This window comes from Platalea leucorodia, assembly GCF_965183815.1.
Source record: "Platalea leucorodia genome assembly, chromosome: 1".
In the NCBI taxonomy this organism is placed as follows: domain Eukaryota; kingdom Metazoa; phylum Chordata; class Aves; order Pelecaniformes; family Threskiornithidae; genus Platalea; species Platalea leucorodia.
The window spans coordinates 32,574,264-32,595,994 of NC_138823.1; the positions used below are offsets into that span (position 1 = coordinate 32,574,264).

General features: G+C 41.5%; 1 protein-coding gene across 1 annotated transcript in view; it reads right to left on the reverse strand.

Moving 5' to 3' along the window:
* Positions 1-503: 503 nt before the first annotated feature.
* Positions 504-21,731, reverse strand: part of STMN2 (stathmin 2) — a gene marked incomplete at its 3' end in the record, with an annotated part of 40,895 nt that continues 19,667 nt past the window's right edge. Inside the window, exons 2-5 of the mRNA XM_082309629.1 lie at positions 14,275-14,370; positions 13,463-13,635; positions 3,366-3,557; positions 504-563 (exon numbers count right to left, since the gene is read on the reverse strand). Of these exons, the coding sequence (XP_082165755.1) occupies positions 504-563; positions 3,366-3,557; positions 13,463-13,635; positions 14,275-14,370 (521 nt within the window). The remainder of the gene's footprint in view (positions 564-3,365; positions 3,558-13,462; positions 13,636-14,274; positions 14,371-21,731) is intronic.

The window sequence follows — 21,731 nt, forward strand, 5'->3', positions numbered from 1 at the left end:
TCACTGTTTCAACAAAGCTTATTGATGGCAAAGCGGTCTAGGTTATTAGGCAATGACTGGTCTCTAGCACCATAGAACTACTACTGACCTCGTGGTGGGTTGGAATGAAAGTCGCAGGGAATGGAATTAGACGTGAGGTGCTTCAAATGAACAGACCCAGCAAATTCAACCGAGTGGAAATAGACAACATCAGAAGCCTGTTACAGGACATGTAAGATTATGAAATAACTTGCATAATGCAATACTTGTATTTTTTAACAAAAATGTAAGTATTTACAAAATAAGATCCAAGTTTTTTAAACATCAAGCAAATCATTCTGCAAAGAGACCGCATTGTTTTTGTTTTTATTTTTGTTTCTTTTTTAAAGTTTTTTATTGAGTTCTTCATTTTTTTTTTTAAACCATGTCATACATTTCCCATACTGATATCGCATGATCCATAATAATATAGGCAGGGGAAGTTTACTAATGGTAGGGATGGGTCACATCCACCATTGCTGTTTTCAGCCAGACAGTTCCACCTGGAGCTCCTTGTTTCTACGGACCTCTGCAGCATGCCTCTCCTGGAAAACATCAAGAAGGGAAACCATCAAACCTCTTTCTCATTCCATCTGCCCCGGGAGCCTCCTGATGACAACCTGTTTGGTGCCTGTGCAAAACTTGTTTCACAGCACAACCTTCTTTAAAGGATGCAGCTCAGGAGAGGTGTCATCCACCAGACCAGCCTGTGGCATGTTCGACGCTCACATTCTGCTTATGCTGTGGAGCTCAGTCTTTTATCTGGTATGGCCTTATAATCCTCAGCACCTCACAGTTTCATTTTAAAGGCCCACATAGAGAGGTGCTGCTTGCAGCATAAAATATGCCACATGCTCATATTTGGTCTTTGAATTCCTAGATGTTAAACTAAACATAGGGGAGGATGAGTGGGCTTGAATTAATTGCTTGCACACCGTATGCAGAAAAAGTTTTAGTTACTGTGTTATCTGTAGCATTTAGGAACCATTGATAAAGGTCCAAGAATTTAGTTCCACCAAGACGGGTCAGTCTGAACATCTCAAACATCCCCTTAGACACAACGATGAAGCTAGCTGTCCTCTCCATTCTTTCTCTGGCTGTGATGGAGAAGGGACGTGGTTACCAAAAGTCAACGCTAGACCCTTCTGTCCACTTCCAGCCATGCTGCCTTCCCTTTTACAAAAGCAGTCATAACTAATTTAGACTTATTTCAGTCACTCCATATTCAGAGACTTCTGTGGAAATGGGCCTGTGGTCAGGAACAACAGCTGTCAAATGAATTTAGGAATGTTCTACTTGGGGTGTTTATAAAACTATTGTATTTTTGGCAACTTCTGTGTTTTAGGGCTTTTGGTTTATGCCGCTCTCCTTTCAACTGTCAAACTATCAGACTTTTACCTCTTGAGTCTGATCAAGGAAAAAATACCCCAGACAACCAAATGACAAGCACAAAGCGACTACAGACGTAAACATCCATCCCTACCTGACTTCAGTTTAAGGCACTCCCTAGCTATTTCCATGCATTAGAGGATCTTTTATGGTCAAAAATTCACTGAAGTCAACAGTTATCTTTTTATTGTCCAAGTTGAACTATGGATCACAGGCCAAGACAGTTTATTGCATCAACTGACTGTAAATCACAGTTTCTTATAAGTTCCGTAATTCTGAATGCTAGATTTTGTATGGGACTTGTTCCTTGCTCCTGTTAACTGCAGTATGCAGAAGTTATCTTTGATTGTAGGAACTTCTAGACACCAAAACCTCGGGGCAATTCTGTGTAATTTTTGAATATTTGGACCCAGATATCTCACCACTTCTTTTCCTGCATATTCAGGGTTCACTTTTGTGTTGGCAAAACTGTGTAGTCATGCAATTTTTAATTACTGGTCTGTAAAAATGTTCCCAAATGAGTTATTGTCACCTTTGTTCAGAAGCCTTCTTTGGATTTCATGCACATATGCCATCATATTGCTGTGGAAATGGGGCTTAACAGTCTGTTAACATTAACCTAGGACGGAGAGATGCTTCAGCTGTCCTTCCCAGTTCCTTTTGGGTCTCAAGGATGACCAATTGGCTTTTCACTTTCATAAGCTTTAGGATATGTGTCTGCAAACTAATCTCATACAAAAATGTCAAGCTCAAGAATTATCCTGTTTGCGTAGTCACTTGTAATATCATCCTTTGGTTTCTGTTGTTTCTTTCCTGCTCTGTGAGACTTTTGTCTCCAACAAAGAAACAGAGGTGCTTACGGAGAAGATCTCATTGAAAACCACTGAGAGCTATTTTCTTTCTGTTGGTCAATTTACTACCATATTAGAAAGTTCATCATTGAGAGAAACAAGTGGTCACTCATGCAGAACTAATTTTTTCTTAACACTTCTAAACCTTTATTCACATGTTTTTCTCTCTTGTGTGAAAGGGTTGTTTTGGAGAAGGGCACACTTGGTCCTGCATGGTGGGGTTTGTGATTTACCTGTTTCCTCTGACTGTACCAAAGATCTCCAAAAGAAAATTTACTCTCTTTACTTGCAAGACTTATGGAAGAACAGGCCCCTTTTGATGTATAGGAAAGATTTTTTCCACATATTTTTTTGTCTTTCTCCTCCGAGAAACCAAGAACTACAGAGAACAACTTTTTGATTTGATCAATGACTTTTCTTAAAAGTTGAAATCTGAACACGTGGCCTTTCATTTGTTCACAGCACTTCCTAAAAGGTAGAAAATCAGTCTTTCTCTGAAGACAGTCCAGTGAAAGGCTATGAAGATTAAGGAACTGGAGCATCTCTCAGTCTCTGCTATGAGGAAAGGCTGAGAGAGCTGGGACAGTTCAGCCTGGGGAAGAAAAGCCTCAGGGGGAATCTTATATAAATACCTGAAGAAGGGTACAAAGAGGACAGAGCTAGCCTCTTGTCAGTGATGCCCAGTGACGGGACCAGAGGCAGTGGGCACAAACTGAAACATGAGAGGTTCCCTCTGAACATCAGGAAACACTTTTTCAGTGTGAGGGTGACACTGGCACAGTGTCAAGGGACGTTGAGGAGTCCATTCTTGGAGATATTAAAAAGCTGTCTGGACATGGTCCTGGGCAGCCTACTCTGGGTGGCCCTGCTTGAGCAGGGGGGGTGGACCAGATGACCTCCAGAGGTCCCTTCCAATCTCAACCATTCTGTGATTGTGCGATTATAGATGTTTAGTCTTGTGAGTGGTGGTTTAGACAGGCATCAGGGACTCTGACTTAAAAATTGCTCAAGTGTAGCAACTGAGATAGGAGCTACCCACAACATCTCTTCAAAATATTGATTAGTTTTTGCTCTTTGGTCTCGGGTGAGGAGTGATGGTGCGGTTACCTTTTCTTGGAGACGTTCAATAAGAGCAGCTAAATTAGCTTCACGGTTTTCTTTGATCTGTTCCATTTTCAGTATCAGCTTTTCCTCTGCCATTTTGCTGAAGTTATTGTTCTCCTCCAAAGCCTTTTGAAGCACTTCTCGCTCATGTTCTCTCTTCTCTGCCAGATGTTTCAGCACCTGGGCCTCCTGGGACTGGAAACAGAGAGATATGTGGCTGAAATTAAATGCTCATGTGGAGAAAAAAAACCAACCATAAGGCAACAGTTCACAGAGTTTAGAAACTGCGTAAAGTTTGTTGCTTTGTTGCTACATGCACTGTTTGGAAAGATCACTTCTGTGTATAAACCAGATTAACTTCAATAACAGGGGCTTAGAGGCACTGGCTAAATGCGAGGCGTGTGCCTGAGGCAGCAGCAGAGAAGTGTCCAAAGCACTTCTGTTAACAAGAAATGCTGTCATGCGTTACTGCCCTGGGTTGTCCGGGTTACTGCAGTGGTTGCTCAACCTCTGACAGCTGCCGTCTTTTAGCTATGAGCATTTTATTCATAGAGCTATGGGACTGGGGGCTGAAGGTATGTACAGTGTTAAAAAGGAGGTTGCTGACAGAGGAGACTTGCATTTTTCGCCTAGGTTGGACTATCCTTTAATGTGCTTGAATAGTTAATAACGGGCTTTGAAGTTTACTGTTGTGAAAGACAAACAGAATCAATTCAATGTTTTTTTTCCCCATGGTATTTATGTTTGGGTTCATCTCACTGATTAGGAAGGAAAAAAAGGGTTTTAGTCTATAGAAAAAAACAAAAAAGCTCTTTTTATTTAAAAATTCAAATTTTGCAAGGAAGATGAAAACTGCAGGTGGGAATTACTCGGATGCAGCCTATGTGCAATACCGTGTTATTCTTCTTTGTAAACTCATTGCTCAGAATCATAAGCTTGGTTATTTATTTTAAATCAAATTACTAATATGAAACCACTAATCCTAGGAGAGAGCCAAGATGAGCATTGGACCCACCCTCCAGGCAAGCCTAGTTGAAAAGACAATATGTTTCAGAGGGGTTATTTGGAAATGATGAACAACATTGTATGCTTTTGGATAAAATAAATTAGAGGGAGCATGAGAAGCAAACAGAAATCAGGGAATGAAATATGGCTCCAGGAAGCTAAGTGTGTATTTCAGTGCAGATCACAATGCACTGTTTCCATTGTTATCTGTAAAAATGAATTAGCTTAAGGCCTAAATTAAGGGCTTCAACCAATAATTACAATTAGTGATAATGAATCCTATTAAATTCTATCATGTGGCTTTAAATAGAGCAAAAAAGGCTGCAACTTTTTTACATGAGGGAGATCCAACTAGAAGGAGAAAACAAGTGTTGTAACGAAGGTAAGAAAGATACACATAAAGCCAAAAGCACTGACGAGGCAAATTAAGCAGATTCTAGAAAAGGCTGCAAAAGCCAGGCAGAACATCTTGCAGCAAGACACTGAAGTAAAACATATCTGGCTTTGCAAGGCCGTAATAGCTTGCTTGAGATCAGAGGAAAAAGCTGCTTTCATCCATCTTAGTGACTTAATGCATTTGCTTTCACCTCTGGCCTGGTTGCAGTTAAGGGCTCATTTCTCAAACTGTGCTCCCTGGAGCACTCCTGATGGGAATGGTCTACCGAAATGGTTGGCACCTTACAAAGGCTCCACCTTGCTCTTACCTCCATTACAGCATATGCTGAACAGATAGTAATAGAGCAAGCATTTTTCAGATCTTTGACTCAGAGAAAATAACTGTTGTGATGATTAAAAGAGGTTGCAAATGGGAACAAAAAGTCCCCAGGCAAGACAGGCACAGCCAAAAGCAGAGGGAGTTTCACTGGCGGAGAATGGAAGGAGAATGAGCAAAAGGAAAAGAGAGCTGGGCAAAGAAGGAAATTTGTAGACTAACTGAAAAATCATAAAAACCCCATAAGTTTAACAAGAACATCAATAATTTTAATAACCATATAATAAAAATAAGTCATTTTGAATAAAAGATTTGAATTCACATACTTAGCATTTAACATTTCTTTAAATGTAGGCTACTTAAAAATATAAAGAAGTTATTTTGAATGATTTTGTACAATGTAACACCGAAATAATTGAACATCATCTTGTTTTACCATTTTTGGACCAGCTTGAGTGATTCAGTTTGACCAGTGCTTGTGAAGTTATTCTGCATTTTCTGTTTAGTTTACTATTCAATGTCAACCTTTCATCTACTTTTGGAAAAGTTATCATCATTAAATTTTGGTTGCTGATATGAAGTTTATGAAGCCTTTGCTTAAGTGGTCTAAAAGTAACTTTGATAATCTAAGAATCTATTTATCTTCCTGTTGGGAGTTTAAATGGAAAAGATACTATGATACTAATTGTAATGTCCTTTCCCATGAAACATTTAAGAAGTGACTTCTTAATTTAGAAGGCTAACATTTCATGGTGTTTAAATATATTATATATATAATGTGTTATAAAATCAAGCATTTTCATATTTGATAAACAGACATTTCCAAGGACATATCCAGTGCCAATGGAGATGGTAAAATGAAAAGTAAGGTTTAGACTGTGCCTATAAGCGGCATTTTTGAAAAGAACATTGGCTTTCAAAGGTAGGTAGCAACATGTCTTTGAGACTTTGGGGCACTTGCCCATTTTTCAGGATTTATCTTCTTCCATTCAAACCCTTTGCCTTCTGGAACTACTTCTTATTATCATAAATCCAGGAGAACAGTGAAAAATTAGAGTTCCATATCAGATTACATGTAGTTCTGGAGGCTATGCTGGCAGACAACACATTCAAAAGTAATTTGTCCACTAATGCATGATAATGAAGAAAATCCTTATACTCTAATTCAGTATTTACTGGATGCAAATTGTGTTGGCACCAGTAGAGTCTGAATGGCAGCTAAACCAGGCCTCAGGAACTGACTGCACCCCTAATGCAATTTTCCTTTATGATATGCCTTAAATGGCATTCCTTTTCCTCACTCAAAATGTTCAAGGTACCAAGGACTGGTTCAAAATAAAGGGATCCCCCTCCCCAGCACAAAACATCCATGGGGTAGAGTCTCATTTAGAGCGATGTCCCTCTTCTAACGCTGTTGTACCCCAGCTGTGAGTCTGCCTGTTTCCCTGGTGTTCAGACCATTTTTGAAATCCCCTTATGACAATTTTGGAAGGCAGTTGGTGTATTTTTGTACTAGATGATTGTCAAACGATTTTCTGTTTCCAACACATTTGGCAAAAGAACTTGGCCACCCTGTCTGTTCAAAGTCTACTACACATCCAGAAATGGCTAAATGAATGACCCCAGATACCTAGTGGGGCTGGGATTAATAGACTCCCTTTGTTGTTTGTGTTGGCTTTTAACTGCTGCGTTTGGATTCCCACGTTGTTGATACAGGATTCAACATATGTAGGAAGTTTTGATTCCAAGTTTATTTTCAACATGGTGTTGATTGAAGTGCTGGAAAGGATATTTTCAAATCCTTGATAGTCCATGTTCTAACACATTTGTAAATAGCTTACAATAAGGGCTTCTTGTATAACTTGTGAGAAAATGAGTAAAAAAGGCTGGAAAAGGGATGAAAGATAAAGAAGATTAATGAGGAGAGAAAAGTATGAAATGGCAGAGAAAGGAAAAAGCAATACTCGAGGGGGAATATCCAGAAGACTTCTTAAATATAACAAGGAATAATCAATAATAATGCTGCAGCATGTAATACTAGATGGGGAGGAATAAAAATGTTGCAAAACATTCCTGTTTGTTGCAAAATGTACTGCTATGCTAAAAAGATGGCTAATGCAGGCAAACTCCTGTGATATTCACGTCATATTTCTAAAGGATGATGTGCTCCCACAGTTCTCAGAGATGAGTGCTTCTAAAGGAAATCCACATCTCATACTTAGATGGACAGAGATAGATGCAGACAACTAAACATTCACTTCATGAGAAAAATTATTTATGGAAACTGGCTTTGGAGATACATATATATATATTTTAATTATTACTCACAGAAAGAAAATTCTACTTATCTGAGTAACAGGTGCTTTATTTTCTCACATTTATCTATTTTTCTTTGACATGTCCAAATATTGAAGTCATTTACGCAGAGATAAAATTACAGGATTACTTTTAACCAAGAAATGGGCTCAGACAACTGCTTTTAAACTGGGAATTTCAGCTTGAATGCATTCACCTTAGTTACTAGGATCCTTAGTTACTAGGATGTATGAGGCACACTACCAGTCGTGAGAGCTCCACTTTCATAACACATTCATTCACTGGCTAGATTTTTTAAAATTGAATTGTTCAGCAGAAGCTGTGTTAACCTTAGTATTCTTCAGTGTATTGTGTATTTAAGGTATATTATTAATGGAGCAGAATGGGAAGACAGAATTAAAGGCTCCTACTGCAAGATAAATGCCAAGGTGAAGCCTAGGTATTAATCAGAAAGAAATGGTGAGTTGAAGTAGTGATGTTTTCAGGTTAAGGAATTGAGGTTGGGATTTTTCACATAGAAGCAAGGGAATGGACTCAAGTTAGACCTCACTCATGGTACTGGCTTCTTCAAATCTCTATATGGTTGCATCCTATTCCTCACCAGGAATACTATTATTTGTATTACATTAGCACCTGTTCAGGCTGTTGTGAGGACTCACTGTCCCAGGCAGTGTGCAAATACACAGGGAGAGGCAGATCCTCTCCCACAGCAATAACAGTCCAAAGAGACACAAAAAAGAGGGGAATGCTCCTGCTCCATGGGGTCACAGAGCAGAGGAGTGAAATGGCCATATGTCAGGAGAGCCAGAGACATCTGAGCTGTAACCGTAGGTGAAGTCTTGCTTCTACTGAAACCAGATAGATGATAGAGCAAAATTTTGCTTGAATTTGGATGAGAATCTTTTTCTTTTGTCCTGTCTGCCAGTGGAGCTTTGGGTCAGGGCTACTAAGAACATAAAGAAGAGTGAGTATAAAAAAAAAAAAAAAAAAAAAAAAAAAAAAGGCCCATCCACAATGTGAAACAAACCCCCTCGCTTTCTCCTCCTCAACTGGCACAAAATTGCTGGTCTCAGGGTTGTGACCCATGGGGGTGAACAAGGCATCTTGGAGAGATGCAAGAGGTACCACCTGAGCCCTCTGCCTGATGCTCCCCTCCCTGCTCATGAGGCGTTCCTTGATCTGATGCAGTTTGAGGCCTGGCATTTTAAAGCTAATAAAGATCAATGTCAATTCATCTTATGATTATTTATTAGCAGCAAAGCCCACAGCAGACTGCAGGGAGCAGCTTTGCCAGCACTGGGATGTATGCTGTCTCTGCTCGACTCCATGCACTCTGAGACAGACCTTTGTGCCTAACACCTTTGTTTGCTCCTAGCTGGTATCAAACATCTTCCTGTGGCCACATATCCTACAGGCTTACACTTTTTGGATGAGGAGCTGCAGAGTGGCTTGAGGTTTTGGCTATCTTTCATAAACATTAGGTGTGAAGCACCATGTATGGAAATGCTATGGTGTAAACCAAAATGGGGCAGAAACACCCAGTTCTGGTGCTGATTCCACACGTATTGCTGGGACCTTCATGTGGAAAAGCATTTCATGCTGTATTCCCTCTCCACACAAGAACAGCTGAGGGCCAGCAGCAACAGGGAGATCAGTGGATGAGCAAGATGGGAGGTAAAAGTCTCGGGCAGTGCCTGTCCTCCCTCCCAGCCTGCTCGCTTACAAATTACAGGAAACCAAGGAGGGGACTAGGAATGAATTGGAAGAACGAAGCTCCAATTTTGCCAGGGAAGGTGCTGATCCCTTCTCTGCCTCTCTTCTTGCCTGGAGCGGCAGTTTTGTAGGTCCCACACAATTTCTAGGAGGGGGCATTTGTCCCCCAGCTCCGCTGCCTTCCCCGCCTTGGTGAAGCCTTTTCCCCCAACAGCCTGGTGTACCATGCAGTAAAGCACAGGTGGCTTTTTCAATGACAAAGGAGAGATGGATCAAGAGTATTAAGAAGTACCTCTGGGCAGGGTGTGGGGCTGGCTCAAAGGGGCAGCAAGTTGGGTGCTAAAGCCCAACGCAGAGTGCGGCCGTGACGCTGGCAGAGATGCCCCAGGCTGCCTGCCTGCTGCAGGGAGCACAGCAAGCCTTACCCAGCCTGGGCTGCATGGGGGGGCTTATCCTGACGCATTTCATAGTAATGGTATTAAAACCTCATGTAGCTATAAGTCTATATCCAACAGCATGAAAGTTAAAAATTATGACTGTTCTCCTGCATTCTTCGTGGCGCTAAGCACTAGGGACGAGCCTGATTCAATTTTATCCCAATACAAAGCCATTAAGAGGATTTAATTACATACGACTTCTCTCCCATAATCCAAAGTCTAGTAGAAATGTGCTTCCCTTTAGTGTTTCATTTTTATGCTAGTAAGTTGAACATGGGTAATAAAGATATATAATTCAACATATGGTTCTTGAAGTCTGTACATCTAGTGTAATAATAGATGACCATTCAAGGCCAACGGACAAAAATTGTCAAATGCTAAAGGTTCTGTAGGAAATAATCTTCTGCTGCTTACAATGTCACTGTGCTCTAATTTCTTAAGTGGGAAGGATGAAAAGATCTTTCTGATTATCCACCAAGGTGTGAAAATATAGCACACATATGCCAGAAAAATAATGGGATGATAACGACATGCTGTAAAGAGGATTCTATAAATGGAAAGGACAAATCTGTAACTAGCCCAAATGGGTCTCACTGTGTGGTGCAAAAGGAAAAAATGCCTCAGGTGAAACTGTCGGTTTGATCTGAGAGTATGAGGTCACAGTGACTGTCAAGTGAGGTAGAGAAAAAGGGGGAGAAAAGGGAAGAGGCCTGTAAAAGCTTATAAGGGAATAAACAAGAATGATACAGGAAACAGCAGAAGCAGGAGACTGCTGAAGTGCATGTATTGCCGTAGATGTTCTCATGAGTTTGAAAATTTATTAATGAACACTGCCTAATTAACAGAGCAGAACCTAATTCCTAAACAGTGTGAAATCAATTAGTATTTTTTCCAAAAAGGCAATTCTCATCCATTAGTTATACTTGATTTTAATTAGAACTGTGCTGGAAGGACACGATCTAGAATGGTCATGCCTGACAGCTGTTGTACATAAACTGAAAAGTATGATAACAGATGCCATGCTGGATGTCAGAAAGTCTGTTTGGTTCATCTAGCAACAGAAAGTGGAGGAGGCTTAGGGAAAGTGTAGATGAAGTTGGGCAAATTTGCCTGGTCCTTTCCTTGAGAGAGATAGACAGACATATCTATCTATCTATCTATCTCCCTAGCTTTTAGCAGTCACCAAGTTACATATTTTTCTGAGCCAGAGGCTGCATTCATATAATCACTTCCTACAAGGTAGTGCTCTATCAATTTTGTTATTATCTTTTTGAAATAAATGATATTTTAATAATCTCTAAATAGTCTGTGATAACAAATACAGCTCGATTAAACAATACATGAAAAGGTGATTCCTTCCCTCTGTTTTGAAATTGCCGTCTGATGATTTCATTGAGTGTTTCTTCCCCTTTGGATTGTGTGAAACAGAATATAATTGTTCCTATTCATCTTCTCATTGCCATTCATGACTTTGTAGACTTCTATCTTATCTTCCATCTCTTGTCTCTTTCCAAGCTGAAAAGTGGACTATTTAATTTATCTTCTTATGGAAGATGTTCTGCTCCTCTGATTGCTTTTTTATCCTTCTCTGCAATATACTCTTTTTCAGGCCAAAAATGAAGGCAATAGTTGAGATGTGGGAGCACCAGGGATTATAACAGTGAGGTAATGAAGTTTTCTGCTCTGTTCTTTGTTCCTTTCTCAGCAATTTCTGCTGCAATGCTAATGTGGAGGATCTTGTCTATTAAAATAACTGTTATATGTTCATTCAAAATGAATATAGTACCAAGGGGAAGAAATGGCAGGTGTCTGTATTGCTATCACTGATTACCAGTTTATCGCATAATGAGTTTTTCTTTAGGAAGAAATGAACAGTAATGAAATCAATGAAATGAAATCTCTGGGACATTCAATTTCTATTTCCCACTAAGTATATGCATAATATCAGGCTTCTTAACTGCTGCCATTTCATTCTGTGTCCGTCTTTACTTGAATATTTCTACTCGGTACAGAGGCACTTCGCAGATCGAGTCTTTGGGGTATATCATCATTTGGGTGTGTGAAAGCTCATACTTCTGGGCAGGTGCTAGTGCGAATGCATATTCCTTTCACATACAGTCATGGCCTTTCACTGAAACGAACACTCTGGCAGCAGTCTTTCTTTGAAAGAAGCAATAGTGTTAATGTGTGTGTTAGAAGCACAGAGTCTTGTGTTAGCAAGGCAGCAGAAATGGCAAATGTGGCAACGCTTCAGTGTTCACCTAAAATAATTGTTCAAATTAGTGAGGTCCAGAATAGTCAGGTTTCACTGCAAATCAAAACTGAGGGCCAGGTTTTAAGGACCTCTCAGTAATCCAGATCTACTGGCTTCAATGGACTCATATCTCACCATACACCAGTGTAATCACTCCATTGGGTTTCTTGGAAGTGACCCTGATCTGGTCTGACAGGAGTGAAAGGAGAATGGAGCTGCTTTTGTTGGAGCTGCTCCATGTGCTGTCTGTGGCATATCTGCTGTCCCTGGACTTCTGCATACGCTTTTGTCCGTATCTGGAAACGATTCTGTAAGCATCGGGTTTAGTAACAAATCACATTGTTTAAGAGATAAATCAAAGGCTCAGAAACATCTAAGCTTGTTTCATTTTCAGATACACTCTACCAGGGACTCCATGAGCAGGTGGAAGGGGTTTCTAACTCCAATTTAACTGGTGCAGGCAGATTTGCCACAAAATAACATTGATTGCCTGGTTGAAGGACACAGAGAGTCCTTCTATGGCTCCTGAGGCTTCCCTGGCTTCTGTGGCTTTCCTTTTGTGCCATAGCAAAAGGAAACATGGATTAACCAGGACAATATGTTACCACATCTTGAGTTTTCTATGGCCATTGCAGCCAGCCATGACCTTCCTGAAATGGTGCCACACAGCATAAACACTGAGCCCATAGAGAACACTGCTAATTTTCAGACTGGCAATTCAGGCTGTCAATGATGAGTGTCTCATTGGCTTTGCCTGTCATCCTCCAACTTATCTGATCTGGAATTTGGCCTTTTATCTTCTGGGGAAAAAAAAAAAAAAGAGCAATCTGAGCTAGCTCTGACTTAAAGCAAATAAAGACCTCTTCAACACATCAGTCAAGATGAAAGCCAAATAAAGAGTTAATGTGGACTGCCTGCTGCACGCACCCTGCATTTGTGCTAACCTTTGTGAAGAAGGTGTAACAACCCTTCCAAACCCTATGTGACAAGCATTGATTATGAAAAACGGTTTTACCATTATGGGTAAGGTCATAAAGAAGGGAAGACTTAGTCTGCAGATAACCCTACAAGGCCAACTTCCAGCAATACTGAGACTGTCTCCTTAGTAGCTGTTCTATGCCAGCATCTTCATCCACGCGTGTGGTGAGTGATCCAGAACACTCTTTATTCAGGGCTGATGTGCCTCCATACTGCCTAAATTAGACATTTTAGTTGCTTCAGGCAGGCCTTGTGAGTAATTTCCATGAGCACTACAAGGAGTCAAGATCTGGTAGCCCAGACAGTAGCTGTTTGAATTGCACATCCACCTCTTTTAAACTTAGACACCAGAAGAATTGTACTGGTTTTCAGCAACTTATAGATGTTCTGAATGAACCACTTACACTCACACAGTAAGCATGCATATTTGAACCCACTTGGGCCTCCTGTCCAAAGCTATCTGTATTTTGTGACACACACTTCCCAAGCATCAAAACCAGTGAGGTTTGTTTGCAAGCTGCTGAAAGAAAACAAACTCATTTGTTAAACATGTTAATAATTTTTGTCCATGCAAGCCACTGTGAGTCAGTGATGGCAATGGAAAACATACCAATGGACAGGAAACTTGGCTGTTACTGTGTACACTGTCAGGTCTAGTTACTAGCATTTTTTTAAAGAAAGATACCTTTCTCCTCTCCTCTGCAGCCTCCAGCTTTTTCTGGATCTCCTCAAGAGAGAGTTCTTTCTTCTTTGGAGAAGCTAAAGTTCGTGGTGCTTCTGAGATGGGAGATGGCGGCTTTAGGATCAGTTCAAAGGCCTGGCCCGAGGCACGTTTGTTGATTTGTTTCACTTCCATGTCTGCACAATAAAGTGAGAAACGGTAAGCCCTTCAATACCTCAGCGGTATTGAGGAGAGAAGCAGCACAGACGTTTGTGTAGGATAAGAAGCACAGACAAAAGATTTAGCGTCTTTGCCTTGGGCATTTTAAATGCAATGGCAGATTATGGGCTGAAAACTGTTCTCAGGAGAATTATATTCCATTTTCTCTGTAATAGCTTAATTATACCTTAATCTCATAAAGATAAAAATTTACAGCAGTTTTGGAAGCTTATTGGGGTTCTGTGTCATTTCACACCCCCTGTGAGCAGTGCCCAAACTGATTAATTTTTTAAGCATGCTTTCATCTTTTCTTGGTTTCCTTGGGAATTATATGTCAGCTGTGAAGAGCTGTAATTTTCAAATAGGTAGTAGGAAAAGTACAGCTCAGTATGAGAGGGCTAGCTTTAAGAGTTTAGTTAGCTGCTATTAGGAACAATATCCAGCATCACGGGTAATACACAATCAATAGAAAGTAATAGCCAAAACCAGCAAACGAGTTGTTAAATCAGCAAAATATCCACTGACTAACATTATGGACTGGGACGGTGAACGGAGTCATTTCCCAGCACTACCACATTATCTGACCTGCAGGATGATTTCCAGTGAAAGTCACTCACCATCATATTTATAGATGTTCATGTTGCGAGGTTCAGGGTAAAAACAGGAGCAGATCAGAGAGAGCATGGACAGCTCCTTCATCTTTTCCTTGTAAGCTGAAACAAGAGACCTTGTTAGCATGCTTCATTTTCCCAGATCCTCCTTAGTGAATCTCTAACTGAGGTGACTGGCTGGGGACCAGCAAATCTGCTCTATCACCCACCTGGCAGATTTCTCTAGAATATTCACTTTCAAATATTTCTTCTGAACATTGAGCCTTAATCAAATCACACATGAGGTGCTCAGTACTGCAGACTGCTTCTGATCTCCTACATGACCTCAGCCTTAGGTCTAACACAGACAGTCCTCTTTGGTTTATACAAAGTGAATTTGGCTACCAGGAAATGTATTTAGCATTGGAAGAGTGCCATGACTCTACTCTCTCCTGGCAGGTGGAGAGAAATGAAGCTCTTACAAATTCTCTGACGTATCCAAATGCAATTGAGAACAGCTCTGAAATGCTGCCCATGTGTTGCCATAGACAGATGCTAAAGACATTATCTGTTACAAATGAAAATGTCATCCAGATAATTAAAAATAAAACCAGAAATGAGGATACATTTATCAAATCCTTTGCATAAGGTCCTTAATATGCATAACTACTTGAAACAAAACTTTTCCTTCCTCACCTACTTGCTTCCATACTCAGGGCTAGTGTATATCAGCTGATGCAATAAATACCCTTGTAATTTACCTTTAGGATATTACCTTTACTGACTTTGTATTGCTTATAGGCCCCAGTCATGGACTGAGGAGGACTTAGACTAGAAATCGTGATACCAATACCTACCCATTATACAATATGTTCTGCGTTCACCCTTTCTAATTGCTATCATCCCAGTTTCCAAGTAGGAGAATAGTCTTGTATCTGGTCACTTGGCAAGTCAATGACAGAGCCCAGACTAGAGCCAGCTCTCCTGGGTCCTGGGGTAATACCCTAGCCACTGCCCACACTGCATAAAGTATATATGTTGAGGGGGAGGTTGCTTCAAAATTCATCCTGGCGCACACAAATCCCTGCTGCTGTCAAAGTCATATCTACAGAGGCAGACACACATTTACTGCCAGCATGTGAAAACATGGCTTAAAATATAACTGTGGCTGAAAGTATTGTATTTAACAGATTAGGCCAAATTAATCCTTGATGTTACTAAAGGAAAATCAGACAGCCCTTTGATCTTCAAATTGTGGTACATATGAAATTGTCATTCAGCCTTTCTCATGGATGCTCTTGTGCTTTTTTGATTTTTTTTCCTATTCAGAAAGGCCCCTGAAGTTGATGAGGGCTTGAGAACCTTTAGGTGCTGCTCAGAATGGTGGCATTTGAATGATACTGTACTGCCATAAAAGACGGTAACAAATGTTGCTGTAAAAAGACAATAAAAAATGTTTCTATAAATACATTAAGAACAAAAGAAGGGCTAAGGAGACTCTCCATCCTTTGTTGGATGTGGGGGGAAACATAGTGACAAAGGATGAGGAAAAGGCTGAGGTACTTAATGCTTTCTTTGCCTTAGTCTTTAATAGCAAGACCAGTAGTTCTCTGGGTACCTGGGCTTGGTACTCCCCTGAGCTGGAAGACAGGGATGGGGAGCAGAATGAAGCCCTCAAAATCCAAGGGGAAACAGTTAGTGACCTGCTACACCACTTAGCCACACACAAGTCTATGGGGCTGGATGGGATCCACCTAACAGTACTGAGGGACCTGGCAGAGGTGCTCACCAAGCCACTTTCAATCATCTGTCTGCAGTCCTGGCTAACCGGGGAGGTCCCAGTTGATTGGAGGTTAGCAAATGTGATGCCCATCCACAGGAAGGGCCGGAAGGAGGATCCAGGGAACTACAGGACTGTCAGTCTGACCTTGGTGCCAGGGAAGGTTATAGAGCAGATCATCTTGAGTGCCATCACACAGCACATACAGGATAACCAGGTGATCAGGAACAGTCAGCAGGGGTTTATGAAAGGCAGGTCCTGCTTGACTAACCTGATCTCCTTCTATGACAAGGTGACCTGCTTAGTGGGTGAGGGAAAGGCTGTGGATGTTGTTTATCTGGACTTTAGTAAGTTTCCCACAGCATTCTCCTGGAGAAACTGGCTGCTCATGGCTTGGACGTGCATAGTCTTCACTGGGTAAAAGACTGGCTGGATGGCCAGGCCCAAAGAGTTGTGGTGAATGGAGTTAAAACCAGTTGGTGGCCGGTCACAAGTGGTGTTCCCCAGGGCTCAGTATTGGGGCCAGTTCTGTTTAATATCTTTATCAACTATCTGGACAAGAGGATCAAATGCACCCTCAGTAAGTTTGCAAATGACACCAAGTTGGGCAGGAGTGTTGATCTGTTGGAGGGCAGGAGGGCCCTACAGAGGGATCTGGACAGGCTGGATTGATGGGCTGAGGCCAACTGTATGAGGTTCAACAAGGCTCAGTGTTGGGTCCTGCACCTGGCTCACAACAACCCCATGCAATGCTACAGGCTTGGGGAGGAGTGGCTGGAAAGGTGGCCGGCAGAAAAGGACCTGGGGGTGTTGGTCAACAGCTGGCTGAGTATGAGCCAGCGGTGTGCCCAGGTGGCCAAGAACGCCAATAGCATCCTGGCTTGTATCAGGAATAGCGTGGCCAGCAGGACTAGGGAAGTGGTTGACCCTCTGTATTCAGCACTGGTGAGGCTGCACCTCGAATATTGTGTTCAGTTTTGGGTCCCTCACTACAAGAAGGACATCGAGGTGCTGGAGCGTGTCCAAAGAAGGGCAATGAAGCTGGTGAAGGGTCTAGAGCACAAGTCCTATGAGGAACAGCTGAGGGAGCTGGGGTTGTTTAGCCTGGAGAAAAGCAGGCTGAGGGGAGACCTTATTGCTCTCTACAACTACCTGAAAGGAGGTTGTAGTGAGGTGGGGGTCGGTCTCTTCTCCCTAGTAACAAGCAACAGGATGAGAGAAAACGGCCTCAAGCTGCGCCAGGGGCAGGTTTAGATTGGTAATATTAGGAAAAATTTCTTCACCAAAAGGGTTATCAGGCATTGGAACAGGCTGCCCAGGGAAGTGGTTGAGCCTCCATCCCTGGAGGTATTTAAAAGACAGGTAGATGTGGTGGTTAGGGACATGGCTTAGTGGGACTTGGCAGTGTTAGGCTAATGGTTGGACTTGATGATCTTAAAGGTCTTTTCCAACCTAAATGATTCTATGATATATCAGTTCAGGAATGGATTTCTAACTGCCAGTGGACGATTAATCTAATTAAGCTTTCCGTGGGGGCCTCTAATCATGGACACTAAATAACCCACCCAAAGGAAGCTTCACAGAAACCACTGGTGAAAACCAGCATCTCAGTTCAAGAGTGTACTGAAGACTTTGCTTTCTGTGACCTGAGGTTGTCAAGGACGCTTGGTCTTGACAAGATTTTGGTTTGAAACGTAAGTACCAACTTGCCAGGAATAACACAAAAATCCTCTGAAGAAACAAGTCATGTCCAACTGATGTCTGTTAATAGTCAAACATAATGATATGTTCATTTAGGCCTCCATCCAACAAAGCATTTAGCCGCTTGCATAATTCTAAGACCACAGGTGTGGTTGTCCAGACCGTCCTTTGAGGACGGCTGGGCACACCACCAAAACTGCATCCTTTTCAGCAGGGAGGGTCTGGAGTGGGCACACATGGGACCCTGCATGCCACCTGGGAGGCTGCAAAACATACAGAAAATGGATGCTGGCTTGCGTGTTAAAGACATGGCCATCAATGACCCAAGCTGAAAGCTAAACGTTCTTGTACAAGGTCTGCTGCATCACTGTTACAATGTATACCTTGAAATATCTTTGTAGAAAGAGGCCTGCAGAGCAGTGTCCTAGGAATCCTGCCTTTTGTGGCCTTTGTTATTGTTTTTTATCTTTGCTTGACATTGAATACGTCTTGTCTTCTAACAGCATTTAAAACAATTAGAAAAAGGTGTTTGTTCTCCCAGCTTGTCATCTGCAAAACATGGCTGGAGAAAGATAAGAACGTGCTCAGCTCTCTTTCCTTTCAGCACAATAGCTGCAGTGAAAGCACGCTGGTGAAATGACTGTCTTATATCATTCTGGCCGCTGACAGAATTAGGATGACTTTCCATGCTTTACAAGCATTACATTTTCTTTTTTCATGGTATTGATTTAGTCTCCATTTGCCCTAGAAAGTCCTTCAACCATAGCTGGAACTTGGCTTGAACACTCACAGCAAGTTCTGGAGACTGCTGCAACCCTGGGAACCAAACAACATGTGGATGATGCAGGAGAGGATGGGAAAGGAGTCCTACTCTGCCTCGGGCGGCCATTGGGAGAGTATGCAATACATCATATTCCTGACATGTTGACAAGTACTATTTCCAGTTGGAGACAAGGGCTGAGGGCCTCAAAGGAACTGAAGACCTACACATCTCCTCAGGTGTCCAGCATCATTGTTGTGATTTGTCCTCCTTGACTGGGCAAAGAACAGCTTATTTGGCAGCACTGAGTAGCAGAAGCCCTGCTTTGCTCACCTGTCCTTTCCTTAAACTGCCATACATTAAAAAAAACCAAAACAGTATTGTTAGCCCAGTGACATTACATAGGCACCTGTAGTTAGTGGTCTGATTAGACTGGCTGGCCAGTGTCACACAGGTTGAACAGGGAGATAACTGTGCTTTCCTAAATCCCAAGGAGTTAGTGGTTTAGCCACGGAAGCCTTTTCTTTCTAAAAGAAACATTTTTTTCCATTAAAAAAGCAGCACGCTTAGGCCAGGAAGCCAACAGCACAGCATTTATGCAACCTGCACAGGACCTCTTGTGTTAACTGGAACAGGCACAAAAATTATCTTTCCTATAGTGGAGCTTTTAAAAACCCTTGAAGACAAGCAGTGATTGCAACAAAGTTTATTTTCCAAATGTGTTTCAACTGGCTTGCTAATTATATAGCTCCTTGTGCAGTCATGTAGGCTACATATCATGTCATTAACTGTGCAAGTTAAATGAAGGAAAGTAAATGATAGTAATCGTAATACTACAAAAGCTTTGATAGGGAAATTGCTAGGAAAGAACAATGTTGACAAGAGACAGCAAGAGAATCTTCTCAGTTATATGCAGCAAGATTTAGATGCATTAAATGCTTCAAAGTTGGGCAAGAACAGAACACTGCTTTTTTGCTAAAACCAGCAGGGATTTTGGTATTAGCAATTCTTGGAGTTCTGCTGTGAATATCCCAATATTTACAGGTCTTAAATTCTGAAGCTGTGTGATTATTTCAGAACCTCATCTATTTTTTAAAAACAAATTCATCATATTCGGAGTTGTAGAGAAAGCCGTGGAAATATTATCTAAAGCCCCTAAAAGCTTTGACAGCTTCAGAGAAGAAACTCAGATAAGTTTGAAACTCAAGATTGCATGATTTTTTTTCTGAATGAGTCCCAAATGCACCTTAGTAGCATTTTAAGCTAGTCTCACCATTTTCTGCTGTTATTTTTTAACAGCTATGTTTAGAAACTGTGAAGCCATTCCCTGCATTGGGTGAACATTTCCATGCTCTTTCTTTGTGGGCTCTTTACTTGCTTGTCCAGATAAGATCTCCCGCAGGCTTTCAAGGGCGTCAGTGCTACTTCTGCATGAGCAAGCAGGGAAGCACAGCAAGACTGGATCTCTGGAGGGAAACGATTCTAAGGACTCCATGTTCATGTATATATTTTGTGGGTCTCTTCTTTAGACTAGTTTGGTCCCATGGTCTGAACAACCATTAGTGCCTGGAGCATAGTAGCTATACTGCTAATGTGCATCTTCCAGTTTCATTACTTATCAAGTAAACCAGTTTGTGTACTCAGATTGCTCTGCAGTGTGAATCAAAGCATGGTCAGCTGGGGTGTTTTGATGATTCTCTTTGAAAGTGCTCTCCTGATCTCAAATAATTTGCTTATTCAGATACATCTCATATTCCTCCACTAACAACAGAAAATTAGTCCATCGCCAGTCCTGCAGCTCACTTCCCCACTGAGTGAAGCTAATAAGGAACAGTGCTATGGCTGCCACTAGAAGTCAGCAAGCACTTATTTGTTGCTGGGAGAAATAGGAAGATTAAGGAAAACACTGGTAAAACCACCCTGTCTGTTCTCATCTGTTATCCAATAGCTATAAGGATTTTTTTACAGTTTACACTGTAAAATGAAAATCTGTCCTGACTGATGGGCCATGGGCAATTTGGGTCACATTTTGTTCCTTGGCAAAGCACAGCTAGGACAGATTGCTGTGTCACAGCAGAGACCATTATTCATAAGCAAGACTATTTTTAACACATGAAAGCAGAGAGAGAAGTGTAAATGTTACTTATAATTAACACCTGATGAAGGCGAATCTGTTGATTCCTTTTGCCTTACTGAATCCAGCCTGCATATCATAAAGCGTTACTGATTTTTGACACTTCAAGTCCCACTAGCCAACTAGTTCTTGAAGTTCTGCACACCTGGAAGGACACAGAAACTGGCACATTGCCCATGGTCAAAATGTGCAACCCATACCACAGCTCAGCCCTGTGCTCCCTTGCCAGGCACCTGTCAGACAGACAGCTTTCTGAGACTGGACTGAAATCCTGCTTTGTTTTCTGCTTTGGAAGAGACTGCAGGAATAAGAAGTAAGCTTAGGTGAAGCATGAAACGCAAGGTACAGAAGACCTACCACAGCCATTCTTTACATTGATTTCTCACGGATGTTATTGACAAAGCAGTTTGTTACAAATTTCACTTTGTTAATGCTCCCTTTGAAGTGCTAGAGTTTATGGTTTGCCAAGACAGTGCTTTAAGTCACGAAAAGCCATGTCATTTTGTGAACACCAACAGGCACACTCTGTTGGCCAGTATTTTTTTTTTTAATAATCCATTTTAGTAGTGTGCTGCATCCTTTTCTGTCAAATGAAACGGTGTTATATGATCATAATTGCAATTGTTTCCCCATAGCTGGTGGCGTATTTGAAGAAGGCTGCAAGATGAGTGCTGGTAAAGTGGTGAATTAGTATTGGGACTAGTTCGTGGGACCGGGGAAAGTAAAACTCAAGATGGGGCAGGAGCAATAGGGATTCTACATATAATTTAATTTTTGACACTCGTCTGAGATGTAGGAGTCTGGGATTCACTTTAACTAATGCTGGCTGTCTAATATTTAAGACAGCTAGTTTGCAGCAGACATGAAAGCTTTCTTTTTAGTCAATGGAGAGAGAAGCACCACCAGAGAGTGATGGGTCCCATTCCAAGAGAGACATCTAAGATAAATGAATTAGGTTGTCTTAAGGCCAATGCATCTCCCTCCATTGTCAGAAAACCTACGGATGTTTATAGGCTTATGGAGTCGCAGTGATGAAGGGAATGAAAGCAAAAGCCCTTGCAGTGAATACCTCTTATCCATCCCTTACACTCAGTCACGAGTGACATCTC